At 46.7% G+C, this 24,081-nt stretch overlaps 1 protein-coding gene across 1 annotated transcript; it reads left to right on the top strand.

The window, feature by feature from the left end:
* Window positions 1–454: 454 nt before the first annotated feature.
* Window positions 455–23,604, top strand: LOC144172594 (uncharacterized; the record flags this gene model as incomplete). The annotated part of the gene is given in 9 exon segments (XM_077701250.1): window positions 455–566; window positions 3,447–3,517; window positions 4,784–4,882; window positions 8,354–8,557; window positions 12,072–12,362; window positions 13,674–13,815; window positions 16,825–16,916; window positions 18,257–18,428; window positions 20,749–23,604. Coding segments are annotated over 9 exon segments (1,320 nt in total), but the record flags the coding sequence as incomplete, so codon positions are not given.
* Window positions 23,605–24,081: the final 477 nt, after the last annotated feature.

Genomic DNA, 24,081 nt, shown 5'->3' with positions numbered 1-24,081 from the left:
GTACTGTGGAGAGAGATTACGTCATGATAGGGAAATTTGTTTGGTACGAGAGTGAGGCTAGATGGTGCTCGGAAACAATGACGAAAATAGCAGTTTGAGGAGGAGGGGGGGGTGGGGGGGAGGTTGCTACTTGAAAGCACTTCTTCCTTTTTTTTTTTTTTGTAGTAAAAGCTTTCAAACTTTTGCCCTAGATATATTTTTTCTTGCAGACTCCAGAACTGTTATAAGATTTTATGTAACCTCAGTGGGTAAATAATTATCGCATCTGCAGTAACAAAACAAAGGGCTGTTTAGTAAACGTTCAGTACTCGTAGAAAATAAATGAGAATAGGACAGAGGATTTACTCTGTGGCGTTGAAGGTCACCGAATCTATGCACCCACAAATCTACAAGCCCCAGAGTGCAGAGCTTGCAATTGCTCCTTCGGGTTTTGCAGCCCGCGGCGGTGGAGTCCACTTCGCCCCCGAAGAAGAAGCCGGCTGGTGGGGTGTCGCTGTTTGGAGGGTCCAGCCTGTTTGGGGACGAACTGAAGAGCCGACTGGGCAGGCCTAACACCGCACATGCAGGTTGGTGTCGTCCTTGTTGCTACCGTCGTTTGTGTCGCATCAGAAGGCCTCACCTGCCACTAACTGTCGGTGCCGTGATACTGCGTGAAGTGTTTCAACCCCGAACTGGCATGTTTCGCGCATTGCTCTGTGACGTCGGGGAGCAGCTGAGCCTTTTGAGTGTCGTGCTGGAAAGCTAGGAAAGTCGTGCGTGGCCTGTTCATATCTGACTGCTAATTCTGTGTGTGCTTGTTTGAGGGCTTCATTGTCCCCCCTCCGACGTGGGTGGGACATTGGTACCTGAGTAAAGGTCACCTAGTTGCAGCCGTATACCATGCCCAGCACACCACGTACAGGCATGTCTAATTACATCGTGGCTCTCGTGGCTTTTGGCATCACATTTCGGAGGTCCCATACCTGGCACAGAGACCGCAAAGAGGAGCAGTGCAGGGAAGAGGGTTATCTTTATGTTGGAAGAAGCGTGCAGTCACAGCGTGCAGTCACCTTCTTAGCGGCTCCTGCACCTTCCTTCAGGGTTACCAGCAAGAAGTAATTGGCCGCGAGGAAGTGCCTGCTGATTGTGTCAGTGCACCCAGCGGTATCGCACAAACATAGCTCGATGTGCCTTGTGCCGTGAAGGGTTGGCTCTCGCTAAGCGCAGTCTCTGAAGGGCCATTTCAAGATCCGTGTGTTGGAGTGTTTTTCTGTGTCAGCTCACTGCTTCAGAAAACGCAGTCCTCGAAACTGGCAGTTGCAAAAAAAAAAAAAAAAAAAAGATACAGGGCTTGGCAGTTGAATAGTATATTACATTAGAATCACCACGAAAAACAACATTTATTACAACGTTTCGGCTGGACCCCAGCAAAAACTGTCATTTTTCAGTCTGGAACAAAATTTATTTAGGAATTTTTAGACATTTCATAACCGCTGGTCATTAAGGGTAACAGAGTGGATCCCTAGAGAAGGCAAGCGTTGCAGGGGGCGGCAGAAAGTTAGATGGGCAGATGAGATCAAGAAGTTTGCGGGGATAAATTGGGCACAGTTGGCACAGGACCGAGATAATTGGAGAATAATGGGAGAGGCCTTTGCCCTGCAGTGGGCGTAGATAGGCTGGTGATAGTGATGATAATGAGACATATTATTTAAGAATAAGTACCTCTGACTGTCTATTCACCACAGACGACCACAGCTAAAAGCAGCGTGCAAGCAGACGCTGCCAATATTTCACTTGCTGGAAAAAAATAATTCAGGCGAGCAAAAATCAGCAGTTGAATAATTTTACAATGAAAATTTATTAAAACAGCAATTTGATTCTTTAAGGTGCCTAAATGGCAAACGCAGCGAGTGCACTGCATTGCGCACTGAGAGGGTGCCGTGGTCGTCCGGTCTGCTGTTTCTTACGCGCTTTCATCACTGCGGCGACTGACCTGTGTAGTGCAAAACTGGCCCGCACGGCAGACTAGCCACTCTTCTAGCAACTATACCAAAAGCCGGCTTTGCCTCGGTGCACTCCCTTACCTGGAGACTGCACGTTTGGCAAGTGGCATCGTGGAATTTTAAATGAAGGGGTATCGTATTTACTTGCGTAATGAACCCTCGCCCTACTTTTCTTCTTGAGAATTTACTTTTTTTGTCACTTTGAATAGAAAATGCCCTTTTTTTTTTTTTTTTTTCAAGAAGTTTGCGGGGATAACAAGAGATTAAGAAGTTTGCGGGGATAAATTGGTCGCAGTTAGCACAGGACCGGGATAATTGGAGATTAATGGGAGAGGCCTTTGCCCTGCACTGGGTGTAGATAGGCTGGTGATGATGACGATGAAGTAAAAATTGCAGCAGGAATGTTTTTATCTCAGCATGGTTGCTGATGCCATAGACGATTGCAGTGACTTGCTATCACGGTACAGTATGCGCTGAAACGCTAAAAACGCATTTCAACAAAAATAAATCTTACCATTAGCCGAAGATGTGAGCGCGAATTCCGTTGCTCACAATTTAAAAATTGCGCTCTTGCGGAGCGCCACCTGCTGAGCACAAAACGTACTCCACACTCCTTCCTTGCTCTTTGCTGTTCCGGCTGGTTTCAGCAGCGTGCGAACGAAGCACTAAAGTTACTTTGCACTCCTCTGATGGTGCTCCTCTGCGAATTGGCCATTACACTCCGTGGTTTTGTTGTTCAGCTGCGTTCCGTCTTTTTGTTGTGTGCTCCTGGAGCACGCTGTAAAATGAGCCAGTACATGAGCTGCACAGCCGGTTTTAAACTGAAAGTGGTGAAGCATGCGTTGATGCGCATGGGAACCACGTGGCTGGGCGGCACTGCAGTGATTGCCCAGTGCGTGTACGCTACGGGTGAAAACGAGAGGATTTTGGGCAGTGAACAGAGATTGCCGTGTGTTTGGCGGGTTCAAAGAAGGGAAGTTTTCCCGGTGTAAGAAAAGTTTTGGAGCGCTTTGACGGCAGGGAAGGCGGTGCGCTGTGGGCCGACAATGAATGTGAAGCCGCAAGCGGCAACAGTGAGGAGGACAGCTCCATGGGGAGTAGGGAATCACTAGCACGTTGTAAGTAAAACAAAAAAGAAATTCGATTACGTAATTATTTACATGTTTTCACAAAAATGGTAAGGCTCTGACAGCGCTTCTCTGAGCAACTGTATCGTATGAAATTTCAACTTTTAAAAATCTGTTGCAATTTTTTTCGTGCCGAATTTTCTGGAAAAAAAGTGGGTTCCTTACGCGAGTAAATACGGTAATCGCTTTGGAAAAGTGGTTTCAGCTTTTCTGAAACAGCTGCGCTCGAACACGACGACGGGGTGGAAAAGAGCATGCTGTGGTCGTTACTCGGCTTTCGGGCCTCTTGCATTCGTGCCGTCTGTGTTGGACTTACTCGTTGCCACCACTTGCACAGAGCCGGAAGAGAAGTCGGAACAGCCGGACCAAGAGGCCAGTGGCGGGGACTTGTTTGCTCCACCACCAGTGGTGAGGTCGAGCTCCCACCTTGGCATGCGTTACTTTGACTGGGTTTCTGATTCATTTTTTTTTTTTCCTATCTTTTTTCCTTTCCTCTTCCTATTGTTACTCTGCCTGCACAAGAATCGCAAACATCGCTTCTGCAAGGGGCACTTTGTGCTGACTATTTTGTTCTTTGTTATTTATTCGTTATTCTTTTCTTATCCTGTGTTTCCGTTTTGTTTTCCTCTTTCTATTCTTTCCCTGTACACGCAACAATCCTGGATATGGGTTCCGTTAAGGGTAGTTAATGCCTGTTATCAGTGTATAGCAGCTTAAATTTGGGTGAGTGCGTGTTGATAAACGTGCAGGGTCAACAAACTAGCCTTGCCCAGTGCCGTGGCGTCAACAGCTCTTTGTCAAGAAAGCTTTATCTTAATGCCTAACACCACACAAATTTGTTGTTCTCCAATATGCTGCACATGGAAAGAAAGGAAGAGGCTTTACGAGTTTAAAAAATTGTGGTTGATTCCTCTGTCATAGGAATTGGTCAAATGAAAGTGAAATGTGCAGCGAAATCTTCAGCTGAGCATGATTTCCGCATCGGCGGCTGTCTTGTGGGTGTGCTTGGCAATCGACGTCCTGCTGGCGGGTCGCTTCGGCAAAGGTGTACTGGCGTCATTTCCGTGACGGATGCCACGTCAGTGAAATCTTGGTGTATCCTGGCATAAAACACTTTTGTGTAAAAATATGAAACCCAAAAACGAACAACCCTAAGTATAACGTACTCTTTAGTTCTAAATGTTGCTTCCCCTCAAGAAGGCGCTGTGTGCAGGGCTGCACCCTTTACAGGCTGCCTGCTTCGTTGTACTGGCGTCATTTCCGCGGTGGATATGACGTCACTCAAAGGTTTGTGTGCCCTGGAATAAAACAATTTCGTGTTATGTTAGATTGGAGATCATTTTGTTATAGTACACACCTAGGCTTTCTTATCTGTGAAGTATTAAACACAGCAGTTTGAAGTTGGCTCAGAACCTTCAGGTAGATAAGAAATGCTCCCCAAAAACACCGCAACAACAACACCGGTGCATTTTTTTCAGTGGTTGAAAGGGAGCGCTCAACATGTGATGCACTCGAGAATGTTATTTGTTATTCGTTTCAGTATTGAAAATGTACTAATATTGGCACGCCCGTATCTTTTTAACCTGTGACACTCTAGCATTCAGAGAAGTTTCTGCATTAGTGTTTGCCAACGAACCCACTGAAGTACTATATAATGCTTTGCGTTTGTCGTAGCTGCCAAGTCGACCACCGCTGCGAGACACGAAGGTCGAAACGTCTGTGAGCTTCGACGAGCCAGCTGACCAGATTAGGACACTTACCAGTGCAACCAAGGTAACAACAGCTTGAATATGCTCTTGTAGGAAAGGGGAAAAAAAAAAACAGACACCATGCATGCTATAATTATCCGTTGCGTTGTTGGCAAGAAAAACTGCATGCATTAGCACTTTCTAACAGAGGTCGCGTTTTGCAGGGAGCCCTGTTTTGCTCAACTTGCCTAATAGAAAGTTCAAAAAAGTGTGTGGGGTTTTATTCATTTATTTCAAATTCCACTGTCTTACAAGAAACAGCCCAAGTGGAAGAGTTGCATAAAATAACAGTACACTACCAATAATGTGCAAATTGTACAGTGTATACCAAACAAAAACGTGACTTAAAAAAACGTGCATGCACTCACGGAAACCTTATAACGTTATAAAACATGGTTTGGCGGGTCTTCCAAGAACAGTAAGCAGTTCAGCTGGCAAACATTGCACGACTGGCTGTAGATTAATTCATCCTTCGATCGATCGTTTAAGGGGGGGGGGGAATAAAAAAAAAATAAAAAGCAAATCCAAGTGGGCTCTAAATGTGACAGTATTCAAGTAAACAGTGTGCTGCAAGCAATCCACGAAGGAAATTGGGGCCGCTATACGAGTAGAGGCATGTACAACCTTGCACATCAACACAACCCTGTCGCACCCGCGCCGTTGTGATAAGGGCCGAAATGACAAGGGCTCGGCATGAAACGAAGGGGAACAGGTGCGGTTGCAGTGACCGAATATGAACATTATTTAGGACAAATTCAACCTTATCTGTATTGCATGAAAATTTTGGTGAGCATACCACTGAAGTGCACTCAAGTACAGGACGAGTGAGGGCTCTGTAAGCAGTTATAGTATTTTGCAAGAAATATCGTAAAATTTTCGGGAGTGTGTTCGGAGTGGGAAAGCTTCTGAAGCATCCTCGTACTGATGAGGTCAGTGTATTTCATCTCAGGTTTGGTGTGAAAGTGATATCGAGATATTTAAACTCATCAACAGATTAGTTGTTTTTTTTTTCATCAACTGGTTAATTTCTTTTTTTGGCATAAATTTTTTTTTTTCAACTGATTAATTTTTTTTTGGCGTAATGGGAAATGTCAGGGCCGTCTTTTGTTAGGGAAAGTAATCGCAATTGTTTTGTTAAAATTGATTGCCAATTGCTGTGCGCTGCTCCAAGTGCAAAACTTGGAGAGCACATCATTCAGACATTGCTGACGTTAAAGGGACACTGAAGTCAAAATACAAGTTGCTCTAGATTGATAGATTAGTTCACCTAGAACCAAAATATACCAGTCTTGTGCATAGCTTTTTTAAAATAAGGTACGAAATAGCAAACACATGGAGGCAGGTGCCGCCACCACTGGCTGTGCCGCACAACTTGCACCAAAAGTGGTAATTTTAAAGGGGCCTTGCAGACAAAGTACCAGTTTGTTTTATTCCTAACATTTGGTGTTTTATAGTGCCCCCAGCGCTTGTCCGGCAGAAGATGATGCTTTACTCACTTAGAATTAATGAATCTGTGTTAAAAGTTTGATTCTCCCGCCAAATTGCGTGTTTCTTGAGATCGTTTCCGATAATGTCGCAAAAACAGGTCAAGTGAACCCAAATGCGGCACTAGGCTTTCAGAGGACTTCAAAGCCTTGTTTACCGTCAATCCTCCCAGGTGGCGCCACCGTACTGTAACTGGCCTTTGCCCCTCTTTGTTTTGTTTTTGACCATACTTGCACCTGGCTGGTTTTTGTTACGGTGGAAAGTACTCGTTTTGTGGAAGATGGGGCTTACTCGAGAAACAGGGTCGCATAAGACGACGTCGCTTACGCCAATCGGCCGGGGTCGTGTCAGACAACCCGAAAGTGCCATACTGCTGTGAAGCTATAACAAGCCTAGTGTGCCCAGTACCAGCAACAGCACGCTCTGGTACTTCTGTGTTTACGTGTACTTTCGTAACTTCTATGTTTACCCCAGCATCCTTACTGCTGTAAAATGAATATATGCATTACATTTTAAGCGAAAATAGTTCCTGCTGCAAACTCATAAGCCCTGCCTAATTTGCGTTTGGTTTTGCCAGCCTTCACCAATTGCAGCGCTGGGCATATGACATCATAGGTTCTGTTGTGGGAAACGAGCTAGTGGGTCGCATGGCCATTCCCTTTTTCCCTTAATATGTAGCTTATTTGAGCGAAGTTTGTGTTAAAAGTGGTGTCAGTATGGTTCTAACGATTCACTCTTTCGAATGAACCAAACTTGTGTTTTGTCTTCATGGCCACTTTAAATCATCTATCGTGTGAAGAGACTTTCCTGGCTGCCGCTGGACGGCACTACTCGTCCATACTTGGGACGGTGGTATCGTGTGTTTTTGGGATGTCAGTAGTAAAGCCATAAGTGCGTGTAATCAAACGAACTTCTACTGTGTCACTAGGGTCTGCAGCCTTGCGAGCCATCAGTCCTTCCAGGTGGAGCTACCATACTCTTCCATGGACCATTATTTACCGTTGCTTTGTTTTTGACCATATCTGCACCTGGCTTGTTTTTGTTACTGTAGAAAGTAATCGTTGTGTGAAACATGGGGTGTCCTCGAGAAACAGGGTCTCGTAAGACGTTGCTTACACCAATCAGCCAGTGTTGTGTAAGACAACTCCAAAGCAGCGGACTGCAGTGCAGCTAAAACAAGCATAGTGCATCCAGTACCAACAGCAGTGCGCCTCGATACTTCTATGCTGGCGTGTATTTTCGCAACTTTCATTGTTTACCCCACCATTGTTACTGCTGTAAAATGAATATGCATTATATTTAGATGCCAATAGCTCGTTTGGCAAGCTTATACGCGCAGCCTAATTTGCGTCTGCTTTTGCCGGCCTCAGCCAATCGCAGAGCTGGCACATACGACATCCTAGGTTCTGTTTTGGGAAATGAGCTAGTGGGTCGTGTGGCCATTCCTATTTTTACATAGCTTACTTGATCGAAGTTTATGGTAAAAGTGACATCAGTATGATTCTGTAGAATGAGGCAGTCTTTCGAATGAGCCAAATGTGTTTTGTCTGCATGGCTCATTTAATCATTAGTGACTTTCAAGATACAACCTGAGACTGCGGGGGCCAGGTAACTCGGTGTTTTTTAGTCTTGTTGCGAGCAGGGGCTCTTTCCCATTTATACCCCATTGACAGTCTCTGGTCTGTACTGGGACAGAAAAAGGGCCATAGTGGCTGACTGGAAAAAAACTAACTCTGGATTCTATCCTCTTCTGTGCACAGTGTTTCCTGACCAGCTTGTTTGAGTGGTCTAACATGAGATTTTTATCGACACTCACTCTGTAAATTCTGCAAACAAAACAAGAGACGAAAAGGCATGACGGGACGCTGAGACAAGTGTTAGTCCTGCCGCTTGTTCTGTTCAGTGCTTTCCTTTTTTCTTTTTACCGGTGTTAGTTCACTTTAAGAGCCTGTACAGGTGTTTCCGGAGTGTACGTAGAAGCCTGCCTGTGCTGCTGTTGTCGGCAATGCAGGACCGGGCGAAGGTGAAGGCGAAGCGGAGGCCCCCGACTCGGAGAAAGCGGCAGGCCGACCTGAAAGAGGACGAGGGGGAGGAGGGGGAGGCAGCTTCGGGCAGGGAGAGTCCCCCTGCGGGTGGGGGCGCCGACCTGTTCGCACCATCTCCTCCCTCCCACAACGACGATGCTGCTGCTGCTGCTGCTGGAACTACAATAGTGGTGAGCAAGCACGGCTCGTTTTGGTGTTGAGGCGAAATCCCAGGGTCTGGATGTTTCATAGAATGCATTGTGAGGTGCAGAAAGTTGCCGTAAAGCACACAAAATTGCCAACAAGCAGGGACAGAGGAGAGGGCCCTCAAGAAGGGTAAGGCAGTGCATGCCAGGAAAGGGAAACGGGCATGCCTAAGGTGGGGAGGCCACCACTTCTGCCTGTGCAATACGAGCTTAACCAAGAGGTGAACAAAATCGACAGGAGTGGACAGGTGGCTTCTGGCGATGGCTGGCGAGCCTAGCAGTCAAGTGGTGACAGGTGTGGCCGCAAAGTTCAACACCAAGTTCAACAACAGATCAACAGGTTGTTCAACGAGGCTTCTGATGGAGTTGTGAGCAGCTTTCACAGTTTTCTTTTGCAGCGGAGGTTTTGGTGTGCCCCCTCAGCTGAGATCGTCAGTGTCTGAAAAGAAGAGTACTTCCCTCTGGATGGCACATCAGCAGACCAACTGCTGTCTCAATTTACTCTTGGGACTCTCAACGCTGTCGTCTCTGGTATTCGAAGTCTGGCATCCGAAGTTGCGACTCCAACTGTAACGAAGCCACTTTGTGGCTTTGTTACAGGAACACGGTCAAGTAGCGTGGTATAGATGGGACAACATTGAAGAGACCTCACATGACGAGCGCTGGTAGTCCTGTGCTAGTCCAGCACTGCCAACGCTAGTACTGTGTAGTCTCTTCTATGTTGCCCCGTCTATACCACGCTGCTTAATAACCATGTTTCACAGTTCGAACCAACTAGCCCACATTTATGCATTGACAGGCTGCAGGAACATGCACACGACACGATCCACATTGGCTGGGCTATGCTGCCATTGTCTTGCATCAGTTCTGTTGCACTGCTTAGATCAATTTCGAATGCCCCTGCAACCGACGACTTCTTTTCACCGGCCTTCACCCGTTGAATGACGTCCGCCTTCGTCACTAAATCCAGGTTTTTCCGTTCGTGTGCGAACATGGCTCCAAAAGATGTGACATGGCACCGTGAACAAAATAAACACGCACTACGCCGCACTAGTCTCTGTGCATCAGCAGAGCCAACCACGCAAAAACCGAACACGCCTCCGGTCAGTTTCCTTTCCTCCTTTGTTGCCTTTTGCACCCAATCACTTCCTGTGCTCTCGTTACCATGTAGCTATACCCATGCTAGAACGGCGGGGAGATGTTGAAAGCCAGGGCCACTGTAGCAGACTCAGGCACTCAATTGACACGATGCTGCGACGCCCTCCTGTCATTGTGGATGGCAGCGCACACAAGAAATCATCATCTCCAAAAATTATTCTGGAGAAGCACACTTGTCGGGGCACTTGCAACATGGCAGCCGATATACAATCGAATGTGCTGGTGAACAGTAGTTCGGTACACGCATACAGAAGGCCGATACCGTACTTTTGCGTGACATTTTCGAGCGGACGCTTATACCCGTGCCACACGTACACGAAAAATGACATTAAATGCTTAATGCCTTAGGTTTTAATGCCATTAATTTGCTGCTACACGCAAAAATCTAATGCCATTCGCTTTAATGTCATTTTGGTTTAAGGAGTTGTGCACAACTCATTTACCTTCGCGAACACCTTAAATCTGCCTACTCTCGAACGCGATAAGCACCAAATGAAGCCACCGAAACACTCAGCACCAGAGTGTTGACGCGGAAATGTAGCTAAACTTCGAAATATGACGATTTTTTGTGCACAATTGGTAGCGAAGTTTTGAAGAAGATGAAGTTCACTAGAACAGAGGCAAAAGTAAAAACATTGCGTTACTCTTCGTGTTAAATTTTTCGGATTTGGCTACCGCTGGCCGGCGACGGCATGCTGAAGCCACTTTTAGAAACGGCTCCCACCATTTTTAAGAAAACACTATTTCTCATAAAATTTTCTTTCGCAAAAAGCAGTTTTAACGCTTCTAAGGCATTTTCTCTACATTAAAGACTTCTAAAATATGAGTGAATTTCTCTTTTTGGTCATGATCACCATCATGCCTAACACATTTAATGCCATTGCGTTTTCGCGTGTAGCACGGCCCGCCCAATTAATGACATTTCTATCTTAAGGCCTTAAACACTTAACGTCATTTTTTGTGTACGTGTGGCACGGGTATTAGACTGTAATGCAATAATTTGGTGTAGGTTGTATTCACTGGCGAGGCACTCATGCAGGCAACCGTGTGAGTGCGCCGTGACTGGCTACATCGGGCTCCGCTGAATGGCAGTACTTGTCCGCGCTAAGCACATGATGTGTGTTGGACGTTCCAAACTCTACCTCACCGAATGCAAAGTAAAGCCTCTAGTCCGGTGTAAGTGCGATTATTAACATCTCTGTTTACACCACTGTTGAGAATCGGTGTTTTTTACGTCTGCGGCGTGCGGGCGCAGGGGCATAACCCGCACCATTTCCATGGCCGGTTCCAGTGTTGCCAAGCGAAGAAATTGACAGCTAAACTTTTTATATCTGGACAGTCATGTCTCGTTAATATGGGCACCTCTGTTCCACAGAAAAATCGTCGATAATGTGGGTCGTTCATAAAGACGAGTGAAGGTCAAGAACGCAAACATTAAGAAATAATCATTCCGGGAAAAAGAAAACGCGGTTTGTTCGGCCAAAAAACGAGGAGGTGTGGGTTTGCACTGATGCCTTCGATCCTGCTTTAGTGTTCAGAAAGCGCACCACGTTGGCTACTTCAGTGTGCATTCTGTGTGTCGCTCCTGTTCAAGGCCTTCATAAGTGCACGCGCAGTTGTCTTCTCCAGATCAGTGCCAAGGTTAATTATTTATTCCAGTCTTTCACATATAGAACAGATGTTGAAGGCATCTCACTTTTGAATTGGCGTATTTCCTTTTTCAGCTGAGCGGAAAGCTCACTCCGTTTACGCTGAACACCAGCCATTGCCTCCGCTGAACTGACCAGAGAAGCGTACACCCTTGCCTTTTATGCAAAGTGAACATTGGCATCAACTATTGTCGTCCTGTTATCTTGTCCTGGCCCTCAGAACTTTCTCTTTCCAGCGTATGCAGCGCCGAGCAATCTTGTTTGTTACGGAAAAGGTGTCATCGCTACCGTAGTGTTGTTCAGTGATCACGAATGTTCTCGATCTAATTCAATGGTATTGGAAGGAGATGCGTTTCGATATAAATGTGTGCTACGGTTTTGTATGCTTCGGCCAACGGTGAATTCGTAGTACGCGCTGGGGTCTCTGGGGGTCATCAGTCATTTTTTCTACTTTTTTCGCTTTGTGGAGGATGTCCATAATAATGAGACAAGAGTGCCTCTATTTACCCGTTTCGTTCCCAAAATAGTCGTCCATGCTTTGGGCTGCAGGTTTCTACATTAATGGGGCAGAATTGCATGCTGAGAGACTGATCGCCGAAAATTTTGTCCGTATTGACGGGGTCCGTAATAACGAGGCATGACTGTATTGAAGAGCCGCGTTTCCCCTCCAACTCAACGAGCCTGTCCGACAGACGGCGCAGGTGAGGACATCGCTCCAGCCACAGCCACAACCACGCACGAGGCTCTGGTCGGACGACGACACCACGGAGGCCGCTCACCAGCCCACGGACTCCGAACCGGTAGCGGCGGTTGCCCGCGAAAAGGACCGGCTGGCTCCACCGGCTCCGAAGGCGGTGTCCATGGTGAAATCCCCCTCCACGGAGGAGGAGGACCTGTTTGCGCTTGACAACAGCATGCAGCCCATACCCGAAGCCAGGCGGAGGCCAGGCCAAGCCAAGCCGGCAGCAGCCACCAGGTCACAGGTGAGCCGAGAGATGCCGAAATTCTCACTGTGTTTAATTAAGTGTGCCTCTGACCCGATGTTGTCTTTGTAAAAAATTGGCCACACATTTGCTGACTTTGTGGCAAATGTCGTCGAAAGATGACAGCCTTTTGCTACCCCTGCTACGTTATTGTTTCTTTTTTCTCTCCTGCCCACTTCTCCTTCATTCTTATCTTTCTCCTCCCCCAATAAACAAGGGGGAGGTTTGCTTATTAAGTAAATTCAATTTTGCCACGTTCCTCTGCTCGCGGGCCACCCACGGGAACCTTTTCTCACCGTTGGACTTCTTGGAAGGCCTGCCGCACGTATAGGCTTGGGCACGAGCTCTTTTTCCACTTTCAAGTCGAAATATTGTTTTCAACTCGTATTTTCTTATTTGCTGTCGCAAACATCACACGTGCACCTATTTTGAGTTCAAAGAATGCTGCTGAGTACCAATTATATGTACTGTCGGGAGCAAAAGTCTGGATTCCACGCGAGCAGCGGCCGAAATGCATTGCAGCGCCACCCTGCGAAAGCTCGCCTGCTGCGAGACACCGGCTGTAGGGCCTATCTTAACTGCACGCATGTTCGTTCGATTCATTCGATAAAAGCAGTCGCGAAGCGACACGCTTCCTTAAACCAGTTTGAGACTATTGTTTTGCGGTGCAGTCGCAGATAGCAACTACTTTCGATGTGCAACGCTGATAAAGAGTGACGAAAAACTACCCGTTCAACGCATCAGTGGCCGCTTACTGCCACTCACTGAGACCGTATCGCAAATGCTACACGCCGACGGAATTGCCCAGTCGTAAATGCTAGACACGGCCGAAGCGACACCGTTCGGTCTTTCCGTGAACAAAAAGCGTATCAGACTCGTGCGAGCAAACGAACATGCGTGCAGTTAAGATCGGCCCTACAGCCGGTGTCTCGACAGCAGGCGAGCTTTCGCAGGGTGGCGCTGCAATGCATTTCGGCCGCCGCTCGCGTGGAATCCAGACTTTTGCTCCCGACAGTACAGTCAAACCTCGATGTAACGACCTTCAGTGTAACGAAACCTTTTGTTTTAAGAGCCCTGTTCCCCCTTAATAAGGAGTCAAAAGGAGCAGTGCATCACACTGCCTCGTACTGGACACTGTACGGAAACGCGAGCCATGGAAGGATTCTGGAACGGCTAAACATCGGCTAGAATGTGAAATGGGCTTGTACTGTTGCACCTCTTGTCCAACAGGTACATGTCCGTGCGTTTCTATTTGTGACCCGAAGCCGTCAACCTAACAAGGGGGTTGCTTGTGGCATTTCTCCGACGCAGGCTCCATTTGGAGGGAGCATATTTGACGACGACGTAGACGACGACCTCTTCGCCGACCCCGCGGCGGAAAGGTCAGCACCCCGTCGCCCATCCCTGCACGAGAACAGCGGTCACTTCTCCGATGACGGCATCTTTGGGGCAGGTAAGATAAAGTACACATACGAATTTCGCCTGATGCAAACTTACTAGTTTTCTTCACCCAAAATCATAAATTTCCTAACCTCATTGGCTGGCTTGCAATACCAGAGTTCAAATATAAACACGCAACATCATGACGTCTGGAAAAAAACACCTTATTTCCGTAACAATTACAGACTGCAAATGTTGGCCCATAACCTTCCGTTGGTTCTGAACAAATGTCATAACGTAACCGAATTCCCACGCAAACAAGTTGGACAATATTTTTCAGATTTCTAGTATGATTACTTTTGATAACTTCCGTTTCCTTAATTTGAGATTTGTTGTATGCATATTTTGGCAATTATGTTTTAAATGACCTCCAGGAATTGGTATTCTCATCTTGTTGTCAGCGTTTTGTGTGCTTTTGTGAAGTATCGTGAATTTTTGAAAGTGTGTAAACCTCTTCTTTCTTTCATTCTTGCAATGCTATTTTGCTACGTTCAAGTGTGCACTCACTTGCATTTTTGTAATTGTGCTTGTCGCCGAGCCTTGTAGTGGTTTCTTGGGCGCCGTCAAGCTGCTTATGCGGCTTTTACCCAGGAAGCCACCCAGTTTTATCTGGAAATAAAAATTTATTTGATTTGAGGTGGGCGAGATACAAGCGGAACCCTCTTCTCGACTCCCCGTTTCATCTGTTCAATGAGGGGGGAAAGTAATTTTCGAGAAATGGGATTCTGTGTAAAGTGTCAAACTTGTTGTGGCGCAGTGCTACGGTGCACGAAGTGAAGCCAAAAGGATTGGCACACGAGCATTTCATTATCGTCAGCACCAGCCATCGCATGACCTTGGGCTGCTTGTTGTAGAAGCAGAAAAAAAGGTTGTCTGCCAATATGTCGTGCTTCTTTACAGTAGTCTGCATGTAACGCAACCCATCATGCTCTGCTGCACGAGTTGGTGTCAAAGCACCCTTCACTTAGTGCACACTGCAGTGGCCACAGTTTAAGGCTGAATCTTGGCAACATCTACGTTTTCTACCTAGCCACACACACTGCTACTTCAACTGCCAACAACAGGACACTACTGGCAGTTTTGTCAAGTTTCTGGTGAATAAACATAACTGAAAGATGAACTGCAGCGAAAATTTATCTGCCCCAGATTCTGTATCAATGTGTCGTGTGCACATCTAAAGTCTATTGTGACCTAATTTTAAACCGCACACACGTGCAGTACTTTTATTAGAACCATTTGAAAAAACGCCACTTCAGCCAACGCAGCACCTAGTGGAGTGTTGTCACAACAGGTCGACACTGCAGCGAACTTTCGGATGTGACGTTCCTGTCAGGATTCCCGAGCGGCCATCTCCTTTTTTTCAGTAGCCCTGTTGCGAGCGGCCTCACGTGAGTGAGCAGTGTAATTCGTGCATCTTGCATAAGTAATTGCTTTCACGCGTTTCCTAAATGCGAGAGGATGGAGAAGCTCTGGGTTGGCGAGACAAAAAGAGCGAACTCCAAGAGTGCCCGGGATCGCCCACCAATCGACTTTTAAGGCGAAATGCCGTCGGGGAGCGAGTATGGCAGTTGCACAATGGCCGATTTCGTGGTTGCGACGCCACAGTAGGCTTTCGGTCTACTCCATGAGCACTCGAGAAGCGAGTGCGGCCTACGCAAGACGATACACTCTTAGCGCAGTTGGTCGGTCCGTTGGACGCGTCAACGAGTACGGCAGCTGTGTGGCGCACCGCAAGCTCGCGGCCGGCTGTATCTACAAGTGCGCAATGAGTGAGAACGGCTGACGCGAGACGATTTGCTGATGTCGCGGCCGGTCAGGGCGCGAACAAGTCTGGCAGCTAGCTGTGTGGCACACTGCCCAATTGCAGCCGGTCGTCTGTTCGACAGCACGAGTGGCGAGAGTACAGCCGGCGCGAGGCAATGCGCTGTTGTCAGGGTACGAACAGGTACCGCACATGGCGCACTGCATGGAATAGATTCAATGCAGACAACTTCATCAAGAAATAAAAACTAACCACTATTAGTGACATTTCGTTCACCGATTAGAAAAAAATGTCTATATAAAAAGGGGGCCACATTTGGCAAAATGGGTAATAAAAAGGTTCGAAGCACTGTGTCTTAGGTAAGGTTACTGTTATCATTGTTCCATGACTCCAGCAAATACACTGCAATGCTTTCGTCGCTGCATGGCTTTCTTTCTTTATAGACGGGCATCATTATCCAAAGATTTGGCACGGGCACCCTGCTAACAGGAGCAAAACTTCCTGTGTGAACAAAAATAATAATCAAGTATTATATGCATTAAAAGCGAATTCTTGCACGCTAGCCGCCATGTTTCGTCGTTTTCCTCCAAGGGTAGCTTTTTTTTTTTTTTCCTTCTCTCAGAAATGCAGTGTGGGTCAATCAACACAGCCAATATGCCCTGTGTCAGCGCCCATCCAGCGCTCAATGCTGCTTTTTGTGTAGCTGTTCTGAGCTTCACCGCGGCGCCTCGCGATGCCTGTTTTTACTTTTTACTGGACGACTATAGGCGTGTCTCAGCCACTCACAGCTAAACAATAAAGGTTTCACGGATTTCCCAATTCCTTTTTGCGCATGTTTTGAGTTTTTGAAGAAACAGGCAACCCGAAACACATCGAATGCATGCCATCTTGTCTCGCGCAGCCGCGCACAATCGATTCCTGACTGTAACGTCACTTCCGCCAAGCCGTAATGGCCGCCCTTTTTTTCCAGTTTCGTTTTAGAAAAGAGCATTTTTTTTATGTTCGTTTACGGTGCAGCGATGCATATTTGGGCCTGCAAATTTTGCGCATAATGCCTTTTAAAGTAATACTACTACCAAAAAACAGTGCATTTTAAGGGCAGAAAATTCCGTTGCAGTTAGCTTTGAAGCTGCTGGTACAGTTTGAGTCGCTGAATATTCGGGTTCTCTGTTTTTCGTATTGCTGGCAGTTTATGATCTATTGCTCAAATGTCGTCTCAGAATCGTGGCTCTTTCTTAACGGTTTTCTCCCCGTTTCCAGCGGACGCAGTTTCCCACTCGAGTGAGAATTCCTCGTCGACAAAGACGGCCTCAGCTTCACCCAGCACTGTGGCCACACCGACGCCAACGCAAGTGAGTTCTCGAGATTTTCGGCACCGCTAGTTACAATGCACCATGTTACATCTTTTGCATAGCACATGACGACATGAACGGTAGCAGGGAAGTCGAATGATCAGTTCTGAATACAGTGTGGGCGCTGTTTTACATTGCTACATGCCAAACATCAGCATTTGACACAAATTCAAGGCTTGAGAGCTGGGCAGTGTTTGTGTGTAACTGCGTTGGGAACAGTTGGTTGCCCCGGTAAAGCTTGGCGTTGGGCTAGTGGTATCGGTTCATGTTACTCATAGAGCGCTACTATATTTAGCGCGTTCTCATGCGATTTGTGAACCTATAGCTGAAATCCCACTTGCTAAAAAATATAAACACCATTTTGTGCCACTGTCTGGTCTACGGAATCCAAGCTAGGCCGTTAGCCAAGCGGCACGCACTATGCAACCCCTGTGCCATCCGGCGCTATATATAGCTTGCCGGACCTGCACCTTGTGTGCGCGCGAGATAAGGCCGACGTGTTCAAGCATATTGACAAAGGAAAAGGCGAGCGTGAAACTGCCAAGGCCAAGCAAAATGAACGACAGTACCAGGCAGCCATGGAAAAAAAAAGCGGCAAAGAAAGGAGCGGAGTGACAATGCCACTTTGAAAGGTGCTGATCAGCAGAGAGCAGAGATAGATGGAGAGAGAGAGTGTCTTGAGAGGAAGAAACTCTGATCAAGCGGGCGAAGAAAGTGGGCGTTCGCTCATCACCGTGGGGTTGCGTCGTATCTTTTTCCGCCTTAGTTCTCAGCAGCCCGATGGGAGCTTAAAATTCATAATCCACCAGCTACTTGAACTTCGACTTCTCGCAGTTGGCGCGTTGGCATACTGCTGCCGCGTGGGTCCGTCGAAGGTTAACTCTCGCTCGCGAGTACCTGCCTGCTTGCTTGCGTCTGTTCAGCAAGTGGTCTGGCCCGCCTACTGACCTTTGCACATCAGGCAGCGTCAAACGGGGGGTTCAGACAAAAGAAAGGTCAGGATGAGGCGGTGAAGCGGTGTAATAGATGGGAAAAATGACGGTTTATCCGCACCAGGGTCCGTCGTATGAAGCGGACCGCGTGCATCCGAGCGTGACATCGGGGTTTTCAATGCATCGTGTCTATGGTGAGTTTGCCAGGACCGCGGTGATCTGTTGTAAGACCGGGGGGACAGCGATGTTCCACTGTGGTATTGCGTTTGTTGCTGCGCAATGTTTACTTCTGCTCAAGCCGTGTCATCTTACAGTGGCATCTGTTGACCAGGACGTCCCTCGGTCGTGGAAATGCCACTAGCATGCCGCAGCCAAGACGGAAGCTGAGGTCGTCTGTATTCCTTGCAGGAGACCAGGAAAGAAGTCCCACCACCACAGGAGGCGCCCAAGAAGCCCTCGGGGGGCCTCTTTGACGACGACGATGACGATGACCACGACATCTTTGCAACACCCACGGCTAAGCCCAGCAGTGCCCTTGCGTCTCGACCCAAGCGGAGCACACTGTTTGAGGACGACACAGGTGCGTTCCTGCTTGGAGCAGAGCGGTCGGGGGTCACGTTTCACCTGTGGTAGAATATTCCTGTGGGCCTTTCCTCTTGGTTACTTGTGTTTGTTACCGGCCATCTTATCTTGTGTTCTAGATGACGCATGCCTTTCATTTCTCTTCTGTATGCCACGCTGGCAATCTTGTGTTGATAGGGAAAGGGTGCTGCTTTTGCAGTTACTGCCATCTATTGTTCTTGCTTATTCAGAAATGTTCTCAATCAAAATTGAGATGACTGTGGAGGTCACTGGGAGAGGTCTGTGACCTTCTGTGAACTTAAAGGATGATGATGATGATGATGTTTCTGCATGTGATCCGGTGGCCTGTAGTACTAGAGCGCTTTGCTACCCCACTGTTGTGGGTCAGTGCGATAACACAGTTACTTTTCAGGGATTGATTTATTGATTGATTGATTGATCGATTGATTGGTGGAATGATTGATTGACTGATTGTGAGCTTTAACATGCTGCCGCAATGCATGCGATGAGGCGCGCTGTAGTGCAGGGCTCCGGATTAATTCAGACCACCTGGAGATCTTTAATGTGCGCCAAAATCTCGAATGCATGGGCGTTTTTGCTTTTCGCCTACATCAGAAAAGTGGCCACCATGAGCGGCAATCAAACCCACACCCCAGGGATTGGTTGTGTGTGAGTGTTGTGGCACACATTGTTTCATAAGTGGATCAACACAGAAGCTGACAACATATCGTGGCAACTTGTGGTCAGTTCACTGGCTAAACAGTTTCCACTAAGTAACTCACTGCCCGAGGTGCTGCTGATAGCTGCGCTCTTCAGATATGCAGATATTAGAGGGGTGCAAATAGCGATTTTCTTGTTATTCTAACAGTGGTTTTGGTAAAACAGCTTGGAATCAAAGTAAATACAGTAACCCCTCGTTATAACAAAATCGCTTTACTCAAAATATCGCTTAATTTGAAATTTCTTCTGCTCCCAACCGAAGCGCATGCAATTTAGGTCGCATTACTTGAAGTGCACGGAGAGGTGGACCTGCTTAAAGCGAAGTGGCGAGCGGAGGCGGCGCCGAGCGACGGCGACCCAGCGGCGAGTCAGCCAGTCAACATTACGGGTTAACAAGCTGGCTTCTCCCTGGCAGTTTTCTGGAGCCGGTCATGCTCGATTCGCGCCATCCATCTTTAGACAAACGGTCCAAATGCGTGCTAGGGTGATTGAATTTTGTTCCTAGACATTGGTCAATGGCGTGGACGCGACGGTGCGGGAACACGGAGACTGGAAGTGTAGAATTAGCAGTGTCGTCGACAGCGGGACGCCGAAAAACTTCTGTTTTGCAAACTTCAGGGCAGCACACCTCGGGAAAAAAAATTGCCCAAATGCAAAACCGGTCAGTTTTCATGATTGCGCTATGTACCCACAATGAGCACTAATCGCTGTTTTTTGAGCACAACAAAAACAACCTTGGACTAGAGCCGCAGAATTTTCTATGCTTTCCAGCGCGAACCTCTCATAGCGTTCCGTGACACCCGCACCAACCCCCCCCCCCCTTTATAAAAATGGCCACTGCCTCCTCCCCTTAATTTGCTCTACAGACTGCAATGCGTTCGGACGCCAGTCACTGCTTGGTCAAATTGGAGAAGGGGTTGCTCGCGCCCCCCAAGAACACAAAGCAGCCAAAGCTCACTGCCTTTTTTGCACCTGAATAAAGTTTTGCTTCACTGCATACATTGCGTTTTGATTCCTCGCACTTGTGCAGCAATTACAAGTTTAACTACTTTTTGCTTATATCGAAATACCAGTTATAACGAAATTTTTCGCCATCCCGCTGACTTTGTTGTAACGAGAGATTGCTGTATTTAGCAGTCTTTGATACAAAACTCACTTTTGGCAATGTGGTGAGCAAGCATTCAAAAGCTATCCTGCTGCTTTATTGATGGTGATATACTGAGGGTGTAACAGTGTGTTCTAACGAGCCGTGATTAACACAATCCTTGTGGCAAAGAAAAACATCAGTGGCAGTTTTACGAATGTTCACGTCAGTTCTAGGAAGGAAACGACGCATGCGAGGCAACGCAAGACGCGAGAAATTGCCCTGATTTGTAAACCCTGGTTTGTATTTGACGCTGAATCGAGTATCGTGTTATTCACATCGATATTCAAAAGCAGAGATGCCGATGTGTTGAGACTTTTTGCGCCTATTCGACATCCCCAGGTGGTCAAAATTAATCCGGAGCCCTCCATTGCGGCATGCCTCATAACCCACCACGTTTAATGAGAAAAAAATCCTATTGAAAAGTTTTGTGGTTGTTTTGCACGCGATGCAGATGACATATTCAGCTCCAAGCCGGTCAAGCCCAAAGTCCAAGCCAGCGAGAAGAGGACCTCCTCTGTGGCCGTCAAGAAGCCGTTGCCAAAGACAACTGACTTCAAGGATCCCCTTCTGGGAGACCTGAACGAGTAGAGACCAAACCGCTGTTAGAAACTCAAGCGGGATCCCCTCGCATTTCGGGACCTGGGCTCTCATTCGGGTGGCGTTTTCTTTTTCCACCCGCGGTCATTTTTTCTCGTTTTCATGCGCTACGTTCATAGTTTCCCTACTACGGGCAGGCTTTGAGTTGTTGAATTTGCCTCCGTGAGAGCTCTGGCGAGAAAAAGCTGTGTCGTGGAACAGTTGTTTTGGTCACGTAATATGCGAATACGCGGCTGGAATAAGAGGATACAACTTGTGGGTGGGAATTCCAGATTTATACTTAACCCTTTTGGCAAAAGTGTGTTATTTCCCTTCGAGCGCAAGACATTATTGTGTGGCTTGACTGTGTATGGCACAAACCGAGCGTATTTGTGGCCGTTAATCCGAGGCAAGCAGCAGTGCCTGAAAAAAAGGGTCCCCATTTTCGACGTCAAACTGTATTTTAGCCTTGGTGGGAACTTTCAAATTACTGTTTGCCGCACTGTGTTGACACTGTCACCATTTTTCCAAAGCTTTTACAGGCGATTATCAGCAGTGAGAAGGGGTGACATTTTTTTGTGTGCATGTTGGAGCGACACTTGATGTTTAGGCATTGATTGCGTTGAATCATCATACGTAAAACACTCTCGGCACTCGAACTAAGTGTTTGTTACGTTTACCCTTTACCCACTGAGAATGCAGCGCCGGTATTTTGTTGTGGTTGTATTTATATGAAGTAACTCTGTACGCTTGCGCACTGATCGAACCAGCCCACAACATTCCGCTTGTTGTTTCGACCTCAAGTGTTTGGCGGGGGTGCGGGTCGATGCGATGAAATTGAAGACAGGAGACAAGGGGCGTCAGTTCAAGCAGAAACAGTTTTTTTTTCGCTACACCAGCTATGTCTGTAAATAGTGTTGTGATGTGCATCGTTTCGCTCGATTTTGTGCACAGTCTTTTGCAGCTTCTGAGCTTAGGGGTCATGTAGTTCGACCGCCACGTCGTTGTTTGGAGATTAACTTTGGAAACGTTGTGCGGGCGTGCGTGGAAAGTTCTCGCCAACTGAGAAGGAAAACTGTGCCCTGATGCTAAGGGGGCTTTCGTGAGCTTGTCACAACTGGCGCAATTTTTTTTTTTTTTTTTACTTTCGTTAACCTGGTTCTCTGCCTTTATTTTTGTCACTGGTATAGTGTGGTTTCATACCAAAGATTACGGTCTCACTGTAGAATGCATTATTATTTTTTTTTTTTTTTTTGTCTCTTAAATGTTCCGCATGACTGAAACCAAGGATATACGTTTGAGAAAGAGCGGTCTTCAGGAGTTGGCGAAAGGCAGAGTTAACTGCGGTGGTGGAATAAGGATGAGATAAACCAGGAGTGCATCGTAGCAGACCACAACGAATATTTGCAGTTCCAGCAGTGCAGCTTTTAGCCCTTTCGGTGCTCTGTAGAAGCGGCGCATACTCTAAGCACGTGTTTCGCAACCCATTTCAGTGACTGTGCAAGTTTGTATGTACATATTTACGGCACTGGCCACGTAAACTGTTTTGAGTTAGCAGAGGAAGATCTGTTAGAAGGTTAGTTTAGCTGCGGTCGGTGCTTGATGCCATTGCTGGGATGTTGTGTGCTTGTGTGATGCCCTTGTTTTAGCTGTCTTTTAATACTCCAACGCTGCTCTACCCCTGTAATTAAGGGAATGTACAAAAACCCCTTTTTCCGTTCCTTTTCTAATGGGCATTTCGAGGGCGTGTGTGCGTTTTTGCAGGCACTCTGTGGCAGGCGTAATTTCGAGAAAATGTTTTCATCAAACTTATTTTCCCAAATGAAGATTTCACAAATGTTTTTCTAGCAAGAATAGCACACACACACACATAAAAACAGTTCTTTATATACAGGATTTTTTTGTAGCGCAATGCAGTTTACAATACCTTGGAGTATGATGAAAAGTTAACTCGACTGAAACTTATTAGGCTGTCTGTGTATAGTTACTGAGTAATGGGTTAGTGGATTTCTAAAAACTAGATAAGGGAGAGCTGCCGTAGAAGCATTCCAAAGTTCCATGTATGCATTGTATCTGTCGCCATGGTGTGAGCTTCAAGTCCCCCCCCCAGCTGGAATTGACCTCGCATCGTTCCATCACTGTACTACTTAATTTGGAAGCTATTTGCCTTGTTACTTTACATAACCATCTTCACAGATTGGCTTTTGATGTTGTATTTGACGCATGCTCTGCTTTGGCCTGAGGAAACGGTGCATTGTAGGTTGGAAAAAGCCTCCAAGGAGAAGGTTAAGAATTTGTCCCCCTAGTTTCTTTTATTGAAAAGCTCGCAGAGTGCCGTTGAAAAGTGTAATCCGAGGTGGGAGGGATTTCAGTGTGTTCTCGTTGCGAGAGATTATGGTGCAAATAATCTGTCTAAACTGGCTAGGCACTTTTGTTTAGTTTCTAGGCACCTACAGTACATCAGATTGTGCTTATATACAGAGCATAGAGGCGTGTACTATAGAGCTTTTGCACGGTGACGTATTCACTCATGGTAGGATGTCAGCTTTGTTGTCTTTGGAGCGGTGTTTTTGTTATTTTTTTATTATTCGTGGATGCTGATGTTCACACGTACGCTTCGCTTTTTTGGCTATTTTTGTACATACGCGAGTGTACAGGACATGAAGATATATATATTATACATTCATACTTGCATTGCTGTAAGCAGTTGTTAATAAAAATAGGTCTTGTACGTGAGTGTCTGTCTGCTCTTAAGGGGTGGACTAATGAAGTGACTTCTCACTTCAGTTAAGGTGCTTTTTAAGGACCACTTGTAATTCCACATTTCTCTCATTATTCCGAAGAAGCGGTGCTCACACAACAACCCTTGGGAAGGCTTCTGATCAAATGTAATGAAGTAATTTCAGCGAGCTGTAATGCAGTGAATAAATAATTCAACGCCAATGAAGTAGAAAAATTCCCTTAATCTCACCGCATGCCGCCAATGTCATGTTCTTGCCATATTCAAAGTATTTCCGCAGGGTCAATTGGCAAAATGATTGGTTGGTTGGTCGAATGATTTCCAACAAAAGCACCTGCACTCAGTCTCGTGTATTTATACTTTCATACCCGCTTGAAAAGAGCCAGTGTCAAAAGGATAGTTATAAAATGTACATGCGAAAAACTGCGTTTGTTGCAGGAGGACTGTCAGCACTCGTTGAATTTTGAC

Source organism: Haemaphysalis longicornis, unplaced genomic scaffold, assembly GCF_048455015.1.
Source record: "Haemaphysalis longicornis isolate Haplotype H1 unplaced genomic scaffold, Haemaphysalis longicornis Haplotype H1 scaffold_244, whole genome shotgun sequence".
NCBI lineage: Eukaryota > Metazoa > Arthropoda > Arachnida > Ixodida > Ixodidae > Haemaphysalis > Haemaphysalis longicornis.
The sequence above is the reverse complement of the archived record's forward strand: the minus strand, read 5'-3'. Positions and strand labels throughout refer to the sequence as shown.